General features: G+C 38.6%; 1 protein-coding gene across 5 annotated transcripts in view; it reads right to left on the bottom strand.

The window, feature by feature from the left end:
• aebp1.S (AE binding protein 1 S homeolog) overlaps nucleotides 1–21023 on the bottom strand; it is a 51319-nt gene that overhangs the window by 13812 nt on the left and 16484 nt on the right. For 3 of the 5 annotated variants that reach the window (XM_018255108.2, XM_041588121.1, XM_041588122.1), the window contains exons 2-10: nucleotides 14541–14875; nucleotides 10454–10951; nucleotides 5914–5979; nucleotides 5452–5514; nucleotides 5222–5314; nucleotides 2442–2507; nucleotides 1045–1125; nucleotides 780–839; nucleotides 363–428 (exon numbers count right to left, since the gene is read on the bottom strand). In XM_018255108.2, coding sequence (XP_018110597.1) covers nucleotides 363–428; nucleotides 780–839; nucleotides 1045–1125; nucleotides 2442–2507; nucleotides 5222–5314; nucleotides 5452–5514; nucleotides 5914–5979; nucleotides 10454–10951; nucleotides 14541–14832 — 1285 coding nt within the window. In that variant the 5' untranslated portion in view covers nucleotides 14833–14875. Of the gene's footprint in view, nucleotides 1–362; nucleotides 429–779; nucleotides 840–1044; nucleotides 1126–2441; nucleotides 2508–5221; nucleotides 5315–5451; nucleotides 5515–5913; nucleotides 5980–10453; nucleotides 10952–14540; nucleotides 14876–17100; nucleotides 17419–21023 lie in introns of those variants that run through there. The other 2 variants (XM_018255107.2, XM_041588123.1) reach the window with 1 other exon arrangement.

Below are 21023 nucleotides of genomic sequence, written 5' to 3'. Positions count from 1 at the left end.
CTCTAGCAATGGAGAAAGGATGAGACTGCAAACGAATGGGGTACAATTACATAAATCATTTACTGTATGTTTACAACCTGTTGCCTTTCATTTGTTGTTGTACTGCAACTCGCAGCTGCCCTCAATAGGATGCTTAGAATAGTGGTTCAACAACAGCTGAAGTTGCACATTCCTTGTGTAAACTGAAAATATGTAACAGTTGCTACACAACTAAATATATCCTTTGTATGTAAATCACTACCTCCCATCACTGGTGCCCTTTTGTTGTTAAAAGGCCTGCATGACAATGAGTATCTCTGTATGCCGTTGGCAGTAGTACTCATTGGCTTTTATGCTTGGTTCACTTCCCGAAGATGACTCACTTTTCATCTCTTTTGGAAGCTGCTCCTCTTCCTCTTCAGAATCCCAGGAATCAGTTTTTTTCTTCTCTGCAATGTAAAGGGAAGGTATAAGCAATGTATCCTAGGATTTACCTGGTTCCACTACTGAGTGTCCCTCCCCTAAGTCCTTCCTCTCTTTTTAATTTACATACCCCTGCTGAAACTCCCAGTTATTGTCCATAAAGGAGACATTATACTGATTCATTATGGTTATTGAAAGAAATCAAATACATATTTCATGTTTGTATTAGTCCAATATGATGAGCCCAAATTATTTAACATTTTTCACAAAAATGAATCCTCCAGTTTTAGTTTTTCTTTTTCCATTTGTTAATTCCCACACCAGCATTCCTCCCATATTTCCTTCCTTTCTCCCTCCATTTTATTTCCTTTTCTCACCCTTTTCTTTCTCCTCTCTTTCCTGTTCTTCTTTGCTGCTAGTTGGTTTCTGAGGTTTCTCTGTAATTGGAAATACAGTATGAAATGTTATTTCACTAATATAAGTTTGTAGAATGAGAACATTCATGGCAGTTGTAAGGCATTGAGGATAGTCTAAGAGAAACAAATGTGGGGGGGGGGCGGAATCATAGTTTGTGTGGGGCCCTCCATAACCACTGGTGACTGATATCTATGTATGCTTGATGGTAGGAACAGTGATCATTACTTGAGGTAAATTTCTCTTCATCTGTTCCCTCCTCGTCCTCCTTCTTACGTTCCGGTGGTCTAAAATGTATGGTATAATCATCTGAAAAGATAAGTGCCCAATCAGCTGACATTTCTGGGGATATATTGCACTCTTTTTCATATTAATGAGATACTGAGCATAAAATAAACTTTTTTAACATTGATCATAACATTGCCTTTGAATGCTATTTATAATTTTGCCATAAAAGTATCTGCCTGATGATTTTATATTACCTTTCTTACCTAATTGGAGGGGGCTGCCATATTTGTACAGCAGGAGTCCATTAGCATTAGAAACTCTAACTGACAGGCTGAGAAGGGACAGTCAGGTTGGCAAAAATGTCAGGTTTAGGAAGTTCAAGTGACAATTACAGAACTATCAGTAAAAAATGATCAACATGATCCATAGGTAATTTTTTATGTACCTTCATATTTTGAAAACAAGTGTCACCATCACGTTAACCATAAAAATGTTGTCCTCAACCAATTCCTCAAATAAACTCTGTGTCACTGCACTTCCTACTCCCACAGGAAGTTTTATATCACTGAACTGAGCATTCCTACAGGAGGTTCTATATCACTGCACTTCTTACTCATAAAGGAAGTTCTATATTACTTAGGGTTGCCACCTGTCCAGATTTCACCCAGACAGCTTGGTTGGGGGCTGCACGGGTGAAAAGTGCTTGTCTGGATTAACAAATAAGGAAATTCAAACAGGACATTGAAGTGAATGACATGGCGATCAGCCAATCGCTGGTCGCCATGTCACTGTCCTGTCCCCAACATAACCCTCCCCCTATGTCATCCGACCCACCCCCTGCCCATTTTCCAGAAACAAAAAAGGTGGCATCCTAATATCACTGCATTTATTGCTCAACAGGAAGTTTTATATCACTGCACTGCTCACTCCCACAGGAAGTCCTATATCACTGCACTGCTTCCCCCCACCCAGAAGTTCTATATCACTGCATTGCTCACTCCCACAGGAAGTCCAAAATCCCTGCATTGCTCACTGAGCAATGCAGGGATTTTGAACTTCCTGTGGGAGTGAGCAGTGCAGTGATATAGAACTTCCTGTGGGAGTGAGCAGTGCAGTGATTTTGAACTTCTTGTGGGAGCACTCCCACAAGAAGTTCAAATCACTGCACTGCTCACTCCCACAGGAAGTTCTATATCACTGCACTGCTCACTCCCACAGGAAGTTCTATATCAATGCAATCTCACTTGTACAAGAAACGCTATATCATTGCACTTCTTCCTCCCACAGGAAACTCTATATCTCTGCTGACCAGAGTACTACAACTATAACTGCACTGCTCACCAATACAGAAATGCTAGTGTTTATTTATTTTGCTGGTGCTGTTGTCGGGTACTTACAGTCATCATAATTGAATTTGAAATCAGGATAATCAGGAGGCAGCGTGGGTGGTGCCACAGGTTTCCCTGAAATGAAGAAGAAGTGAGTCTGGTTACTGCATTTAACGCTACCACTGTGCTGCAGCCAGATCAGTATTTTTAACAATGAAACTTGCAAACAGTGCACTTGTTCCCCCAGCAATACATTGCGGAGGTGCACTACAGAAGACACGACTCATAATCCCACTCATTACTCCCCACAGTCACGGAGTCTGGATTATTGTAATATCTGTCTCATTATACTCTGTCTCATACATTTCACATTAGCAGTTGCTTTTCTGGATTTCACCACCCCTGCCCACCTTAAGAACTGGAAGCCTACATCATACCAAGAGGTTATAAGATGCTATTTGTAGCATTATAGAACACTTGTCTGCTAGGAAACAGGGACTCCTATTATGCGTTATTACAAATCTTAATAATATTAATCGTCCCTGTTTCCCAGCAATAAGGTGTTATTTTTGAATGCCGCCCCCACCCCTCCCTACTTTCTTTCTGTATCCTTTCCCCTCATTATAAAATTAATAAAGAATACAAAAAAAGATGAATTATTAAGAATATCCAGACATAGCAGGCCTTAACTGTCCTTAGGATATCTCCTACTCAAAATATACCAAAAGCCCATGGGTGCAAGTGGACTTGCATGCCTTCCTTATACAGCCAGCCAAGCCAAAAAGGGCAATGCAAGTAAGAATTTCAATTTATAAGCATATTCTTTAATTGCAACACAGATTTAATCTGAGAGTAAGGTTGCCACCTTTTCTAGAAAAAAATATCGGCAATCCTATGTTTTTATGGTTTTCCCCTATACTTAACACTGCGATCATGCAACATATTTACCGGCCAGGCCAGTAAAACACCGGCCAGATGGCAACCCTATTTGAGAGTCTCAGCAGAGAAGCACATCATTTCAAAATAGAGTTGCCATTATTTGTTTTGGACACTTAGCAAAAATTCCAATTCCACTTCTCCGAGTCTGAATCCACATGATGTTGGATGTTAACAGTGTTTTTAAATCCACATAAACTGTGGATTAGAAGTGGTGTTTTGTAGCCCCTTATGGAGACAAGTAGGGTAGCTACATTTTCTGGAAAAAATAATTGACCTTCCAATAGTGTTATCTTCCTATCCTATTGATATCCTATTGATTGGATTATATTGGCATCAGGTATGGTCCATGATACATAATGCACTCTAGCAAAAATCGTTGTACCACTTCAAACATGGCAGGGGTCTTAGTATTATACTGTACATTGGTGTATAGTTACTAAGCTTAGCAGCTCTAAAATAGAACAGGAAATAAGTAAACAGTTCCCACAATTTAAGCAATGGTAGTAAAAACTGATGAAAACCTTTGAAAAAGTGAGTTATAAAAAGTCTTTATAGAGTATCATCCAATTAAAAGAATTATCATATGGCAATAAGCAACATGGAGACTCACAAAAAACGTATGCGATACAGAGGGGATTTTCTCTTTGTTCCAAATTCTGTGAATTATATTTTGTCAGGGCCTCAGCTACACCAAGCTATTATTTAGAAATGGTTTTTGCTGTCATCAGAAGATCTGGAAACATATTTGCCTTTACAGACAGGATAGACAAAATCCACCCACCAAGACTGACCCACAGCTGTTTCTCATACAGAGAATCTGCAGACAAAGCTTATTTTGTAGGTGAATACAAATGTGGCTGGCACAGGAATGTCTGTATTACCAGAAAAAAGCACAAAAAAAAAAAAAGAATCTAGCAAGAATGAAAAGTGCATCACTAAGAATGAGACCAGAAATAATGACCTTGTGATTCAGTGTAATTTCTTGAATATATAAATTGCTTTTGAACCTTAGTTCCTTACTATACGTTTTAAATTGAACTCAAAACAATATTAAAGTGGACCCGTCACCCAGACACAAAAATCTGTATAATAAAAGTCCTTTTCAAATTAAACATGAAATCCAATTTCTATTTTTTATTAAAGCATTCATAGCTGTTGTAAACTCTTTTAAAAATCTCAGCTGTCAATCAAATATTGTCTGCCCCGCCTCTATGCCTAGGCATAGAGGCGGGGCAGACCATTGCTTTCACTTTCCATTCAGCACTTCCTAGATGTCACTGCTCTCCACACATTCCCCCGTTCTCTTCACCGTTTAATTGTGTAACCAGGGCATGAGGAAGGACATCAGGTCCCCCATTCTGGTGCAGAAACAATATTCTGAGATGATGCAAGGCTTGCCTTAATAACAGTGTGCACAAAATGGCTCCTGCCTGCTTGTTATAATTATGAGTTTCCACTCTGAAGGAAACAAGATTCAAATAATTTATACAGTGTAATTAAAGTTCATTTTGCTTGACTAATGTGATAAGATAGGATTTTGAATAATTTTTTTGGATGACGGGTCCACTTTAAAACATATACGAAAAGATTTCTTTATCCACCATTTAGCCATGGTGCCAATGATCTCTATCATAACATAGATATGTTAACCACAATTCCTCGCTCCTAAACTTTCAGACCTCAATCTTCAGTCTTAGCACCCAGGAGACAAAATAGACAATCTCACAGATCTCACTTTAACTGGCCTATACTGGTGCCCCTGTCCTGGAGGAGCCATAGTTTGGGACCCATTGTTTTGGAGGTTGTGATGTTATACAAGCAAAATATGGGCCAGTCTTGCAACCAGCAGTTAGCTGATACTGGTCTAATGCAGTTAGACATTTGTGGATGACATATAAAAATGTACTTACAAGGTGGAGGTTTCTCTTCAACAAAGGGACTTTCGGGACTTTTGCGTTCAGGGATTTTTGGTGGCTTCTTCTTCTGACGCCTTATGTAGGCATCTGAAAGAGCAAAAATACAGCATATTAAAATAATAGTCTGGAAACTGAGGAAGAGATTGATGAACACAGGAGAAGAGACAGAAAACAGGCCTTATAGTGGGGAAGAGAAAATATGGATGAGTACTCTGTGATCATACAGTCATCATAGTCCTCATTTTCCAGGTGTTCATTATAGTCCGGCGTTGGAAGTTCTTCTGGTTCTGGCAAGGAGAAAACATTACTGATCACAATGAATATTTAAATGATCACTTTACTTTATGGCTATTTGTTGAAAAGCTTGTACTGTATATGCTCTATTCTTGTTATAGTCCTTCTTGCTACGTGTTGGCAGTAATACGTGGCATTGTGGCATGTAACAGATCAAAGTACTAACCACACAGGGGTGATCTTAGCCCCTTTGCTGCCTGAGGCGCCCTGCTGCTGCCACCCACCCCTCCCCCTTACAAAGCTTTTTGGTGCTGGATGGGGCCCCAGGGGGCAGGATGTTAGTACAGAGAATTTCAATTGTGGCTGTGCCTTAGCCTTAAAAAAAGCAACTCTCTAATTGGAGGAAACAACTCTAAAACAATATGAGATTGGCTGTGATGAAAGTCACTCACCAGGCTGGGGTCGTCGCTTCTCTCTATCTGGTTCAGGCGTTTCAGGAATTGGTAATACAGGAATTTCTGGAATATAAAGTGTCAATGTTTGAGAAAGGCAGTGTGGAAACAGATTCTCAGTCCATTGTGCAGGTCCATTAAGCTCTAAATACACAATTTTCTGTAAAATAGGGGCCCAAGAGGTAATTAGCCATGTAGATATATCAAAATAAAAATACACAACTGATGAGAACTATGTTTAAATACTTTTTAAAAAATATTTTCTGATCTCTAAAACTCCAGTTTGATGAGGTATGCTGTCTGGCCAAATGGGCCAGTGACCACTTTTTTATTATTTGGATCATTTGTGTAAAGACCATGAACAATCAGAACAGCAAGTGGACCAGTAGCATCTCTTTACTTTCTCATTTGTCAGTGCACCACGACCTGACCATCATGGTTTTTGGCAGATGATTTCTCAACCAACTGATATTCATAGTACATGGATATCAGTTAAGATCAGCTGGCCACCATAGGTTTAATTAATAAATTATATAATTTTATATTTTGCCTTTCACAAAGACTCATTGTAAGGTAGAGCATGTAAACCCAGAAGGAGCCTTTTTTTATATCCCCAGATGGTAAATCTCTTGTAATGAAGCTGACCCTTACTGTAACACATGGTAGAAAGATGTTGCCAGCCACTGCTTAGTGTGTATCCCCCAATAACGAGAGGAGGCATAATATAAGCATATATCTTACATCCATCAAGTATTTCAACTTTCCACAGTGGAGATATACTGAATTGTACACTTTCTGGAACTTGTATTTGAAATACCATTCTACCTCTCTATTGCACATCTTAAAGGAGTGGTTCACCTTTCAGTATGTTATAGAATGACTTATTTTAAGCAACATTTCAATTGGCCTTAGTTACATAAATTACATAAAAATTTAAATAACTCAAAACCCATAAATAATGAAAAAACCAACTGCAAATTGTCTCAGAATATCACTCTCTACATTATACTACAAGTAAATTGGTGGTGAACAACCCCTTAAGGCCACCGTGCTTTGGTTTCTTTGCTTTTTTTTACCTATCTGCATCCAGCCACTACATTTTTATCTCTGTATTCTCTTATTTGGTTCAAATTTGCTACATAATATATATATATATATATATATCTATATATATATATATCTATATATATATATATATATATATATATATATATATATATATATATATATATATATGCCAATTTCCACCATGCATCTAAGCAGGCATTATTATAAGGAAGAACTGTTCCTTCCCAATTATGTTGGGCATAAGATGCCATTTGGATGCAAGGAGTATGGGAGGCCCTGTAGGACTGACCAAAAATACAAGACCCTGACTGATGTGCAGTTACAACTAATGGAGTGTGAAACTGAACTAAATGATAACTCACTGCATCTCTGACCATCTTAATCAAACGTCACCAAGCCCAACAACATCTGAATTATGAGGGAGTAACTAGAAGGCCAAGGATCCCAGTGCAAATGAAAAGTATTTCTTAACCACCCTAGCTACCGTTTGCATATGGGATTGTATGTTTTGTGAAATAATTTGTCCCATGGTGAACACTACAAACAAGTACCTAGAAACAGCTGTATCTACAAGCAACCCTACAAACAAGTACCTAAAAACAGCTGGAACCTCTCCCTAACCTCCTCCATGAACATGTATTTCAGTCTCCTTTTTCTGATTGACAATTATAGTGCTTGCCTGTACCTCTCATGATTTTAATTTTGCCTTCATTGTCAATCTGTGTTTTCTGTAACCATATGTTCTCCTGTAGCATAACCGGTAGCTCTGTGCTAATGGTGGCACCATATTGAAGGAATTCCTTTTGCACCGACGTAATAAGAATGCTATGGGTGAATTATTTGGGATCTCACTGCCATTGTTATTTATAAGGTGTATGACTATTTACCCAGGCTGGTATTTCTCTCAGTTAATGAGCACTTGTTGGGGAAAATCCAAGTATTGGACCTATTATCTAAAATGCTTGGAACCTGGGGTTTTCGGGATAACGGATCTTTCTGTAATTTGTATGTACCTTACAATAAGTCTTTGTGAAAGGCAAAATATATTTAAACAATGAGTTAAAGGTTTCAAAAGGGAGGAGAAAGCAGAGGAGAGAGACAGGGGCCTAAAGCTGGCCATGCACATACCAATTATTTAATTTAACATATGGTAGCCAGCTGATCCTAACCAATATCTATGTACTATGAATATCAGTAGGCTGAGGAATTGGGCAGGGTGTAAAAATCATCTGCCAATTTAAGTACAGGTATGGGACCTGTTATCCAGAATGCTCGGGACCTGGGGTTTTCCAGATAAGGGATCCTTCCTCAATTTGGATCTTCATGTCTTAAGTCTACTAGAAAACATTAAATAAACCCAATAGGCTGGTTTTGCTTCCAATAAGGATTAATTAGATCATAGTTGGGATCAAGTACAAGCTACTGTTTTATTATTACAGAGAAAAAGGAAATCATTTTTAAAAATTTGGATTATTTGGATAAAATTGCGTCTATTGGAGATGGCCTTCCCGTAATTCTGAGCTTTCTGGATAATGGCTTTTGGGATAACAGATCCCATACCTGTATCTTTAGTTCATAGACATGAAATGAAAGCAAACACATCCTCTCAAGGTTCCCTGTCTCTCCGTTTCATTAGAGTAATAGAATGAGACATTTTCTGGCTGATCTTACTTCTCCCATTCCTGGCCCCTGTCTTTCTGCTGTCGGCCAACAAATGCCTCCTTAGAGACACTACAAGCAGCTTCATTTTAAATCCCCCTCAGCCACCTGATTGGATGGTTGTGTCAAGGCACCTGACTGACCAAGGGTTGAAAAATCCAAGGAATCGTAAACACACATATGGCCTGTAAAAAATTTAAAAAGTCCAGTGAAGGAATGTTGCCTTTTATAGGGTCTGTCATCGTTAAAATCCAGTAGCTACTATATTAAAGGTACTTTAGATTATAATAGTAGACGGTCTCTATAGCATGACTTTGGTGCTGAGCGAGTAAGTCTTAGAGAAGATTCTTTCCAAGAAATGTTGAATAATCGTCGTGGAAATCAAGACTGGGATCAGCTAGAGTTTGGACTAGAGTTTGCAACTGGCATGACTGTGCTCCTGGCAGCTATCTTGGAACTATCTTGGAGCAATGAGCATCCCCAAACCTGGAATGGGAATAGCAGCTACACAGCTTTAGCACATGGACATACTGCTCATTCATTTAGTCACCATCCTATTTCATTTTTTTACTAACCCTGTCACTGCAATACAATTTTCTTATAAAAAGGAACAGAAGGCAGACTCAGAATTAGACTAGCAGATGTTAATATCACTGATGATATGTCAGAGGGAAAATGGCCACTGGGAGAAACCTTGTACTTGTTTTAGGAAAATGTGATGGTACCGGTGGGCAGAGTGGATACAGTATGTGCAGTATAAAAGGTGGGTGGAGGAGATGTGCCCTACATATATACCAGTACATAATAGAAAAATGTAGGGTTTACATGTCCTTTAAGAAAGCATCATTCCCAAAATCTAACTTTTAGCCGTAATAAGTATACAGTCAATGTTTTACAAATTACAAAGAGAAAAAAAGGGCAAATGTTTTCCTGCACTTCATCATAGCCCAATGCCCATCTCAATCCCTAGAGACAAACACACATGCCACATATGGCTGTACATATTTACATGATCTATATGTGACTAACATGATAGTAATAACAATTTCTTTAATTAGAGCAATGAGAGAGTCCTTATACCCAGGCCTCGGGTTAGGTGTATTACCATCAAGCTACAACTTAGGGGTCATTAAAGGGATTCTGTTATGATTTTTATGATGTAGTTTTTATTTCTAAATTACACTGTTTACACTGCAAAAAATGCAATCTACAATATAAAATGTCATTCCTGAACCAGCAAGTGTATTTTTTTAGTTGTAATATTGGTGTGTAGGCGCCATCTCAGGTCATTTTGCCTGGTCATGTGCTTTCAGAAAGAGCCAGTACTTTAGGATGGAACTGCTTTCTGGCAGGCTGTTGTTTTACCTACTCAATGTAATTGAATGTGTTGCAGTGGGACCTGGATTTTACTATTGAGTGCTGTTCTTAGATCTACCAGGCAGCTTTTATCTTGTGTTAGGGAGCTACTATCTGGTTACCTTCCCATTGTTTTGTTGTTAGGCTGCTGGGGGGGGGGAGTTATCACTCCAATTTACAGTACAGCAGTAACGAGTGACTGAAGTTTATCAGAGCACAAGTCACATGACTTGGGGCAGCTGGGAAATTGACAATATGTCTAGCCCCATTTCAGATTTCAAAATTGAATATAAAAAAATCTGTTTGCTCTTTTGAGAAATGGGGTTCAGTGCAGAATTCTGCTGGAGCTGCACTATTAACTGATTCATTTTGAATTTTTTTTTTTCCCATGACAGTATCCCTTTAAGCTTATTGCAAGACGATGATGTCCTCATATAGTACTTCCATAGCAACTCACCTTCCTCCCATTCTTCTCCACCATGTATTCTTCTACTGTCTGTTACTGTTGATCTGTCATATCCTTCCTCTGTTTCCTCAATTAGGGTTTTTCCATATCTCTCTTCTTCATCGGTAACTTGTGGTATCTTGTAGGTCTCTTCAGTTTCAGTTATCTTTGGCCTCTTATAACTCTCGTCTTCCTCTGTAATCTGGGGCCTCCTGTACCTATCTTCTTCTTCAATTTCAGATTCACTGTACCTCTCTTCCTCTTTTATTTCAGGCCTCTTAAGTCTCTCTTCCTCTTCCTGTCTTTCAGGAGGTCTCTCTGGCTTTTTACCAGGGGTCTTCTTAGTGGGTTTTGATGGCTTCTCTTTGGGTTTTTTAGTTGGTTTTGGCTTCTTCTCTTTTGGCTTCTTGGTGGGTTTGGGTGGCTTCTCCTTTTTCGGTGGTTTCTCTTTGGGTTTCTTGGTGGGTTTAATGGGTTTCTCTTTTTTTGGCTTTTCTTTGTCTTGTGTGTCTACAAAGGGTTTAGAAAACAAACATAAGGATTTGAAGGCACCCCCTAAATAACATATTTTTTTCTGCAAACATCATTGTTGATTTTAGAGAGATATTATTTTGAAATATAATTTTAGGCATATAATGAACATTGATGAGATTTAAATCTAGTGTCTTCACCAACATCGACTTAATCTTTTTCCCTTTATTTTTGAAGTTTTGTCATCAATATGGTTATATTAATGTTCTTCCAGCTGAATAAGGAGCAGATGACATTTCTTTACAGTCATATGTGAGGAATGTAATGAAAGGTACAAAGTTTACTAAAGGCCTAATAACCCCCAGTCAGCTTCTTAAAAGCAAGGATCTGATTGGTTGCTATGGGGTGCAAGACCTGGGCAAATTTATATACCTTTTATTACAATACCATTTGCTCATTTCAAACATCAATATCAGCAGTAAGATATATGGCACTACTCTGTGGAATCTGGAAATACTTCCCATACTAGTAAGTTTACATTAATTTAATCCTATACCACAATTTTGAGAAATAAATATATATAGATATTCTACTGTACTGCCTCAATAAATACCAATGTAGTGCATCGGTGATGTAGTAGCCTACAACGAAATGTAATCACAGCAGTCACACTGCTTAAGGGGTGCTCTCCTTATTCTTTGATTTTGTAAACTATTTCGATAATAAAGATATTTTAGGAGACTGTAAAATCCCTTTAACCATTTTTTTTACTTTTCAACTTTACTACTCGTTGCATTCCAAAGCCTTTAAAACAGGTCTAAGTTCCAACCAATCTGGATCCCAGATGTAGGTTGCAGCATGAATTATTAGAAATAGGAAGGACTTATTTCAGGAATCCCGATATGCTCACATGGAGTGAGTAGAAACAACTGTGTGTGCTCGTGGTAGATAAGTGGCTACTGCTTACTATGTGCTGAGTTTGGCAATAAGGAATCACAATATGAAAGGACCCACAGTAATACAGAGTGTGACATATGATGTTAGAGATTGACAAATATAAATATGTGGTCTATTCTTGCCTAATCTACTTCACCAGCATAAAACACACCCTTATGTTGAAATATGCCAAAGCATCAAATATCAGATGCCTTAGATTGTGTTGCTCCACAAAGTAGGTACATATATTCTTTAATCAATCATTGCTGGCTTATACTCTTTTGCGTTAAACAAATAATTTAAGATACATTTTGGGACCTGTTATCCAAAAAGCTCAGGACATTTCCAGATAGCCTATGATACGAGGTATAACGAGGTAAGGCTATTTTTTCTTAAAGAGTTCCAGCTGTTGATAATGATGTCTGTGTGCCATCAAGTGTGATAAAGGGCTCAGCCTGAAAAATGTAGTGTGTAACCACTGCTTCAAATAAACCCACATTGCAGTTTGAAATGACTGCCTTATGCTGTTTTCTTTAATGGTTTATCAGACAGCCTATGACTAAGGACTAGCTGAGTCCGAAACGCATCAGGCAATCATGCGTCAACATGTTCTTATGTACTTTTCCAATAGTCAAAAATAAAGGAGGAAGTTTATAATGGAGGTGCGGTCTACAATTTTTTGTTTTTTCACAAAAAATAATTAATAAGTAATTTGGATCTTCATACCTTAATGGGGAAGTGTAATATTGGTTGGTAACGCAGAAATCATTGGCAATCCATTCGCAATGAGAATAAATGTTCGCAAAGCGTGAACAATTTTGCCTTTGCAAACACTCCAAATGGTACTGTTTTATGATTACAGAGGAAAAGGAAATGTATTATTTGGATAAAATGGAGTCTATGAGAGATCGCCTTTCCATAATTCAGAGCTTTCTGGATAACGGATTTCCTGATAACGGAACCCATACATGTATAGCACTATATTATATATTAGTACAGACATAACTTTGCTTGTGTGACTACTCTTCCCCCTCTGGATGTCACTGGATGCTAGCAATGAGTTCTTTCCTTTGTGTTATTTTGACTTGAACTTCTCAATTGTCGTCTCAATGGAGAGAAGAAATTCTAGTTTTACCTGAAAAACTATTTTTTTTTTGATTAATAAAGATCAACAAACTGATTCTTTGAAGGATATTCTTTTGGGTAAAGCTACTATGCAGTCGCTTGAAAGGAACTGCAGGCACAATCAACAGAATATGAAATATAAGGATGTTAGAAGTCATCTTGCAGTTCTATAACTTGCTAATGGTCTGTGCCTTAATATAATCATAAGACTTATCAGTAAATAATAATATTCTTATAATTAGTAAATTTGCACGTTTTGCCGCCAGCAAATAAATCTGTGAATTTGCCGTGAAAAAAATCTTGACGCCCATTGACTTTAATGTGCGTCATTTGTTGCCGGTGGCGAAATTGTCACGAATTGTCAATTGTTGCCGGCGTCAAAATTCCTGTTTCGCTAATTTTCGCCCATCACTACTTATAATCTGTAAAATGTAAATTTTAATATGCACCACCATATAAAATATATAGAAAATAATGTACCCCCTATTGTAAAATATAGGGATATTATAAGTCAGCAAGAAGTTTTATGACAATATCCTGATCTTGGAACTCAGAGGTGACTTAATTTTAGCCATATTTAGCCAAATGTATCCTGATTCTGTCTTTGCTATAGAGACTCCTTTCTATAATGCACTGAAACAAAATAACGGAAATTATCTTCTATATTACTCAAATTCCAGGGAGACGGAAACTTCCTGTGTTATTTTATACCATAATTTATGAGATAGTAATTCAAGAGCCTTAGATACTTCAGCTGCTTATGTGGTTATGACAGTAATACTGGGGCTATTACAGAGTCCCTAACTATACAACTGTTGTATAGAGTATAATATTTCAAAAAGCAAGGCTACACATATGTAATATATTTGGGCCCCATGCGATTTGTATTAATTTTGAAACCGCAATAAATAAAATCACATTCAAAGAATGACAAAATATGGCTGGGCAACAGTTTGCCTTTCTAGCAAGTCTGACAGCAATGTTGTCCAAGATTTTCCATGCCGCAGGCCAATTATTCATTATTTTACATGTTTGCCATTCGGCAGCATTGTACTCATAAGGAGCATGTTTGGGGAGGCATGCAGACATCCCCCCATTCTATCCCCTACCTGGTCTCTAATTTGCATGTGCTAATGAGCCATCTGATGACAAGAAATGCAGAATACAAGAACATGTTTCTTATAACCCACAGTGTAGGAGCAAAAGTTGCACCTGATTGTAAATAGTGTGTAAGCTGTTCTCAAGCAGTTTAGGGACCACTCTTACACGTCCTTCAATGTACCTGCCATGCAATGCATAAAGTAACCCCAGTAGGAAGAGTAAAAACATCTAACTCCAAAAAGAGCATAGATCCAAATTGCATTAACACCAAACTACTAGACTTGCTAAAAAGGTATGCAAGCCTATATGGATATACCTAATGTATCTAGCAGTTCAACCAGTTCCACAAGTTTATAATTCTTACTATAAAAGCTTTCTTTTAAGGGATGTCATGTAGCTTCACCGGAAAGATCCACTGGAAAATATCCATCCAGAGATTGTGTGGTTACTTAATATATTCACTTACCTACACCTGCTGTTTTTGGTGCTTTGGCTTTTTTCGTCGAAACAGAATCATCTTCCTCTTGATTTCCTCCAGTCCTACTACTCAGTGCACCCCCTTCTTCCTGCTCCACCACAGTTGTCTCTCCAGGCTCCACCTTGTCATCCTCTTCTTCCTCAGGATCAAGTTCCCGCAGGAACCCCTGCAGGAAATCTTCAATCTCATCATCTGTCAGAACAGACTGAGCCTGGGATTGGGGTGATAACTGACCCAGAAGCAGAAACAGGAGAAATAGGGGGGCTCTGTATACCCACATGATTCACTTCTAGGGTCATCCACAGAATTGGGGATATCTAAGCCTGCAAGACGAAAAAGGCATATTGGAGCAGCACAAAAAAAAATAAATTGGATTTTATGTTTAATTTGAAAAGGACTTTTATTATACAGCTTTTTATGTCTGGGTGACAAGTCCCCTTTAAAAACTGGGTCATTTGCACCCATTGCCCCTTTTCCAAAAGGGGAGCAATTGGACATGCTAGTTGTCTTCAGAATAAAAGCACATGTATAGGGGACTAAATACTACTTAAGAAAGTACATTTATGTACACAAACGGCTGCTTTATGAACTTTCTGACCAAAGCTGACTTCTGCAGTAGCAAAAACATCCATATGTAGTGTATAACACTACAAATATCCTCTAGTAATTCTTGAAGACCCAAGAAGCCCTGTAGAATGTTCTCATCTCAAGTCCTTGTTGTATGTGGAAGCACAAGGCAAGGTTTGTGTATTTAATGTGGACAACCCAGTGGGCTAGATAAGTGTTATACCTAACACCAATTAGGAGGCCCCAGTCAATCTGAACTTGGCAGATGTAGGAAGTATAAGAAAGTGGTACGCTTTGGCAGCCATGTTACTTGAAGTGCTAAACAATAACATGCCAGACCTATCATTATACTTTTAAAAAGGCGTCAATGCCGTTTTTGGCTCAAATTAATCCTCTGCTATGTACAGGAAAAATAATTCTTACCATCAAGTTGGAAAAGCTCTGCTAAAGATGTGGAAAATGTTACATATGTCTGGGACTCTCACAGCAAGCTCTTTCATATATATAGTTACATTTTATTTTAATGCCATTAGTCAATATGACTTTTGCAGTGAGTTAGGGTGGTGTTCTCCAGTGTCAGAGGGCAGTGAAGGGGCTAAATACTATCCCATTGCACTAATCACATGCACATGCTGTCTTTCTCATGCTAGTAGCATCTGAGGGCCAAGCATATCAGCCCTGTGATTTAGCTCTCAGTGAATTTCATGCCAGGGATGAGTTATAGCAGATATAGAAAAATCTTCTGGCTCCTCACATGCAACACCCCTTTATCTTAAGTACATTTCAATGGTATTATTAGGGGTTTTCCCCAGAGAAAGCCTTTCATTGAGAAGCAAGACAGCCACAAGCAATACCATCTTAATCCTCACTAAGGAATACATATTATGTCCTATTTCCTGTAAAATTACTATACAATACAATAACTGTGTGCTATATATATATTCACTTTATAGCTAAGCAGGTAAAAAGGTAGAAGAAGACAATTGAAGGGCCAGACATTCTGGTTTGGGCCCCCTGCCTTTACAGTCTGTTAGAGAACATTGTAACATCCAGCATCCTAAAATTCTGGAGCCAACTGCCAATACACTGAACACCCTGTGTATAGTTCTATCCCGGCATAGTGCAAAACAGATGTGTATCCTAACATAAAATTTATATGGTTCCTGTGGGCAATGACCTTGTGGCAATAATATAAAAATATCAGAATCTGATTCACAGTACTTTGAAATAATTCTAGTGTGTGTGATCTGCAAAGTGCAGTATGTGTGGTCACTATGTCACAGTAACATATTATTATTATAATTATTAACATGTATTTATAGAGCACCAACATATTTCACAGCTCTGGTATTACAGCTCCAGTCAAGTGTCTGGATCCTGGAGACCCATTAAAGGAGCGGTTCATCTTAAAGTAAACTTTCAGTATGTTATAAAATGGCCAATTCTAGGCAGCATTTCAATTGCTCTTCATTAATTATTTTTTTATAGCTTTTTAATTATTTGTCTTTTTCTTCTGACTCTTTCCAGCTCTCGGATGGGGGTCACTGACCCCATCTTAAAACTCATCCTCTGTTAGGCTACAGATATACTGTTATTGCTACTTTTTATTATACATCTTTCTATTCATGCCCTCTCCTATTCATATTCCAGTGCCCTATTCAAATCATTGCATGGTTGCTAGGGTAACATGGACCCCAGCAACCAGATTGCTTAAATGCCAAGCTAGAGAGCTGCTGAATAAAAAGCGAAATAACTCAAAAACCACAAATAATGAAAAATAAAAACCATTTGCAAATTGTCTCAGAATATCACACTCTACGTCATGCTAAAAGTTAATGCAAAGGTGAACAACCCCTTTAAGCAAAAAGACTCCACAAGCACCGACTTGATTATAATCCCATTAAGCATGCATCCTTGATTTAGCCCCCACATAGCTGCAGCTTGAATAGGAAAGCTACTGGTTGTTTAATATCCCACCTACCGCTTCTAACTTGCTCCTAAGGTCTCAGAATCCAAAATACAACCTCTGGAGGACTAAGTTGGGTGAGTGTCAGTCAACAAGCTGGTACAGTGGCAAAATCAGGTGGTAGATGGAGGCAGAAGTGTATAGGGGCCACACAGGCAGGACCCTCAAGGATGTGCAGGACAGAGGCAGTGTTGAGCAGAGTGTGCCTGTATGGGGGTGTCAGTCCTTTCAGGGTTCAGGGGTAACCTCCAAACAGGGATCCTTGTGAGTTCCTATTCTGCAGCAGTCTCAGTTTGTAGCCAGTGCCTGACATCTGTAGCCCAGAAACTGCACTCAACCCCTCTCTCCTCCTTCCCTGCCCCCCCACCTAAATCCCTCCCAAGCAAAGATTATTTGAAGCCCATTCCACTGCCCCTTCTGCAGCACAAAGGAGGGGAAGGGAGAGAGGCAGGGGTGAAAGGAAGAGTGTGCTACAGGGTGATAGGGGCACAATTGGGTAAGGGGGAGAGGAAGACAGATAGGAAGAACAAATGGTAAAAACTACACAGAACAGACATCAATGAGAATAAAAAAAATATATAAGCAAAATAAAAATGTCTTTCCTACACAATTAGATTGTAAGCTCTATGGGCTAGGGACTTCCTTTCTCATGTACTGCAAACACTCTGGCATATATGTATGTATTTTATTCATTATTTATGTTTTATATATTGTTTTAATGATGCATTGCCCCTCCTTATGTTCAAGTATTGTGTGAAATACACTGCACATGCAAGAAACCATATATAAATGGGGTGGCTGATCCCTTAACCCTAATGGGCCAGGCTCGTGCCTGGTAGTTTATTTGGAAGTTTCCTTGGACTCTGTCTGTGCTTGTGGAATGAGCGGGAGGGAGCCATTCTGTGCCGAGGGGTGAAAAGGGTCAGGAAACTGGGACATGTGTCTGAGGAGGAGGGTCATTGCTTTGGCTTTGGATGCGAGGTTCCTGTCTTGGTTGATGAAGTGCAGCTTTCAAATAATAAGAGAGGGGTGAAGTGGGACCTTTGGGAGACCAGGCTGACAGCGGAGAGCAAGGGGTTAAATCTGTGTCTTCTAGAACTGTATGTGTGGAAGTTATAATCTGACTATGATATTCATGGAAATGGTTACTGTTGAGATACAGTCCTGTAGTTATTTTATACACAAGAGCCCCTAAATAACCAGTAAAATACAGCCTTATAATCACTGCTTAGTGATGTCATAAGTTATATTCCGTGCTTAGTGATGTCACTTCTGTCACATGACTCCTTGAAAATTTGTTATTATATTAAAACAAAAAAGGGGTCTCTTGTGTCCAAATATAGTGCAAAAGAGGATGCAATTTATACTGCCCTCAACACAAATTCTTCTATATAATTTGTACAAGACTAATATGTTTTACATGATAATATATTTTACTGAGAATATTCAAAGCAGCAAAAGGGTTAAAATGTGTTGCTCACACTTGGGGTTGGGGCACATGCCTCTGCTTTGGCTGCACCACAATGAAATCCATCATTATTGATACGGAAAGGATGGCGTTTGTATTGGACAAGCGTAAGATGATAAATACTTTGGAACAAGACCATTCCTCCTGATGGGACACAAGAAACACAGATCCTTGCAGTTGATTAAGCAATAACCAGACTGAAAACCAACCTGTATATTTGGCGTTATAAACTCAAATGGGAAAGGTTATCAGCACAGATTTATGGTTTAGTTACCTTCACTAAGGATCTACCAACCAAAATGGGGGAACTATACTCCTGTGCATTGATATATAACTATATCCCATAAAATAGCATATATTGATATTACTGTTTCATGCAAATAATTCCTTGTCATAATAATATGACAATAAAATTCAGTATATACTGATATTTATATGCCCTTTTTAATAGGATTCTTTGATAGGTCAGGTTTTTAGGATACCAATTATATGGTGGCTAATATTTCATTCAGAACTTTTACCTTTAAGAGGCAAAGGAGTTCACTTGCCACAGTCTGGCACACTCCTATGACTCAAGCTGGCCATAGACGCAAAGATAAAGATTATCAGACCGCGTGTGCATCGTCCCGACATTTTTCGTACCATGGCAATTGGTAGTTTAGTTGATCTGGCAGATTAGAAGATTTCTGTCGGCTAACAATAATATATCTGCATGCATTGGTATTTGACGATATGACTGCTATTTGTCGGACATAACTTTGGTACAATTGCTGTCACGGGCAGGACATCGTCTGATTTGATCTTGATCTACTTTATTTAATGCCAATGGTTAGTGGCAGGTCAGAAGATTGTGACGGGTAAAAGGCTAAAATCTGCACATCTATGGCCAGGTTAAAGGAGAACCAAACCCTTGCTAATAAAACCCCCACCCCCTACCCTACATAGACCCCCCTCCCTTCTCCCCCCTAACCTAGGTGGTACCTTTGGTAAGCAATCTTCAGGTTCACAACAACTGCACATGCGCCAAAAGTCACGGAAATTGCTGAAGTGCCGGAAGAAGACCCGAAGATTACCGAGGAGAAGAAGATGGCGCCCGTGAACTTCAATGCCTGAATCTGCACTGAGTAATAAGTAAAGAGTTAGGGGCATTTACCAAAGGTACCACCTAGGCTGGGGGGGAGCAGGGAGGAGGTCTATATGTAGGGTAAGGGTTTTTATTAGCAAGGGTTTGGTTCTCCTTTAATGCTGACTGATTTGGCCAACCTAACAGATATTTGATTAAAAAACAGACAGATATCTATTAGACAGGTTTAAAAATCTCTTCAGGCAGTTGCCTGCATTGCTGTTTGTTGGTGGCCAGGGGCCAATCAATTGAAACAGCCCAATTTGTCGACCTACACTCTGTATAGCCAGCTTAAAGGAACAGTAACACCAGCTAATTAAATTGTTTTAAAGGAATTAAAATATAACAAACTATTTCCCTGCACTTGTACAATGTGTGTTTGCTTCAGAAATACTACTATAGTTCATATAAATAAGCTGCTGTGTAGGCATGGAGGCAGCCATTCAAAGCACAGGTTACATGGCAGTTAAAAGAATACCATTGTATTGTTTCTCTGTTATCTGCTAAGTAAGCTCTGTCTCTTTTCATTTTTTAGCTTGAATGGTTGCCCCCATGGCTACACAGTAGCCTATTTATATAAACTATAATAGTCTTCTAAAGCAAAGACATAACTTTTTTCATTGCACACTTTAAAATACTTTTATTTTTTGTTGTTTATGTGCCAGTTGGAACAAACACCAATCAGAGGCCTTTGCACCACACATTGGTTGGACAGCTTAGTCTAAAATGAACAAATTGGTAATTTTCTAACTCCATGTAGCCACTTCAAGGCACGTGCGGAAAGGCAGACAGCAAAATTGGCCAGGGTTTAGGGAATGATGGGGATCTCAAAAGCGGTTGAACTTAGTGGTCTTTTGAGAACCCAACCTTTCATTTTGTATACAAGCCATTGGTGAGCCCTGGAAAAAGTTCAAATTGTTAGCTCTGGAACTAAGTGGATAAATTATATACAAATGATTGCACCGTTCACAGTTAAAAATATATGTTTATTTCAATACATTAATAATGACAAGAAACCCCATATGGACAGCCTGTTATTTGGTTGCTAGAGGTTTTCTTTGCGCTGATATTTATAGTCAGTGGTTTTATAGTTTTTACGATTTCCTTTAACTGGGTTTTGTTCATTTTTATTTATTTAAAGTGGCACAAGCATCAGCTGAAGCCTTGATCCTGGACTAAAGTAAATGCGTGCATTCAGCGTAACGTTATGCACCACTGTTGTTTGAATTATACTGGAAAATTAAAAGGGAAAATAGAAATGTAACTAATCAATGCAAGCTAAGGCTTGAATAAGAATTAAAATGCATAAAGTCTGGCAGTGTGTTTTTAAGAAGTATGATTGACTCT

Source organism: Xenopus laevis, chromosome 3S (genome assembly GCF_017654675.1).
Source record: "Xenopus laevis strain J_2021 chromosome 3S, Xenopus_laevis_v10.1, whole genome shotgun sequence".
Taxonomy (NCBI): Eukaryota; Metazoa; Chordata; class Amphibia; order Anura; family Pipidae; genus Xenopus; species Xenopus laevis.
The sequence above is the reverse complement of the archived record's forward strand: the minus strand, read 5'-3'. Positions and strand labels throughout refer to the sequence as shown.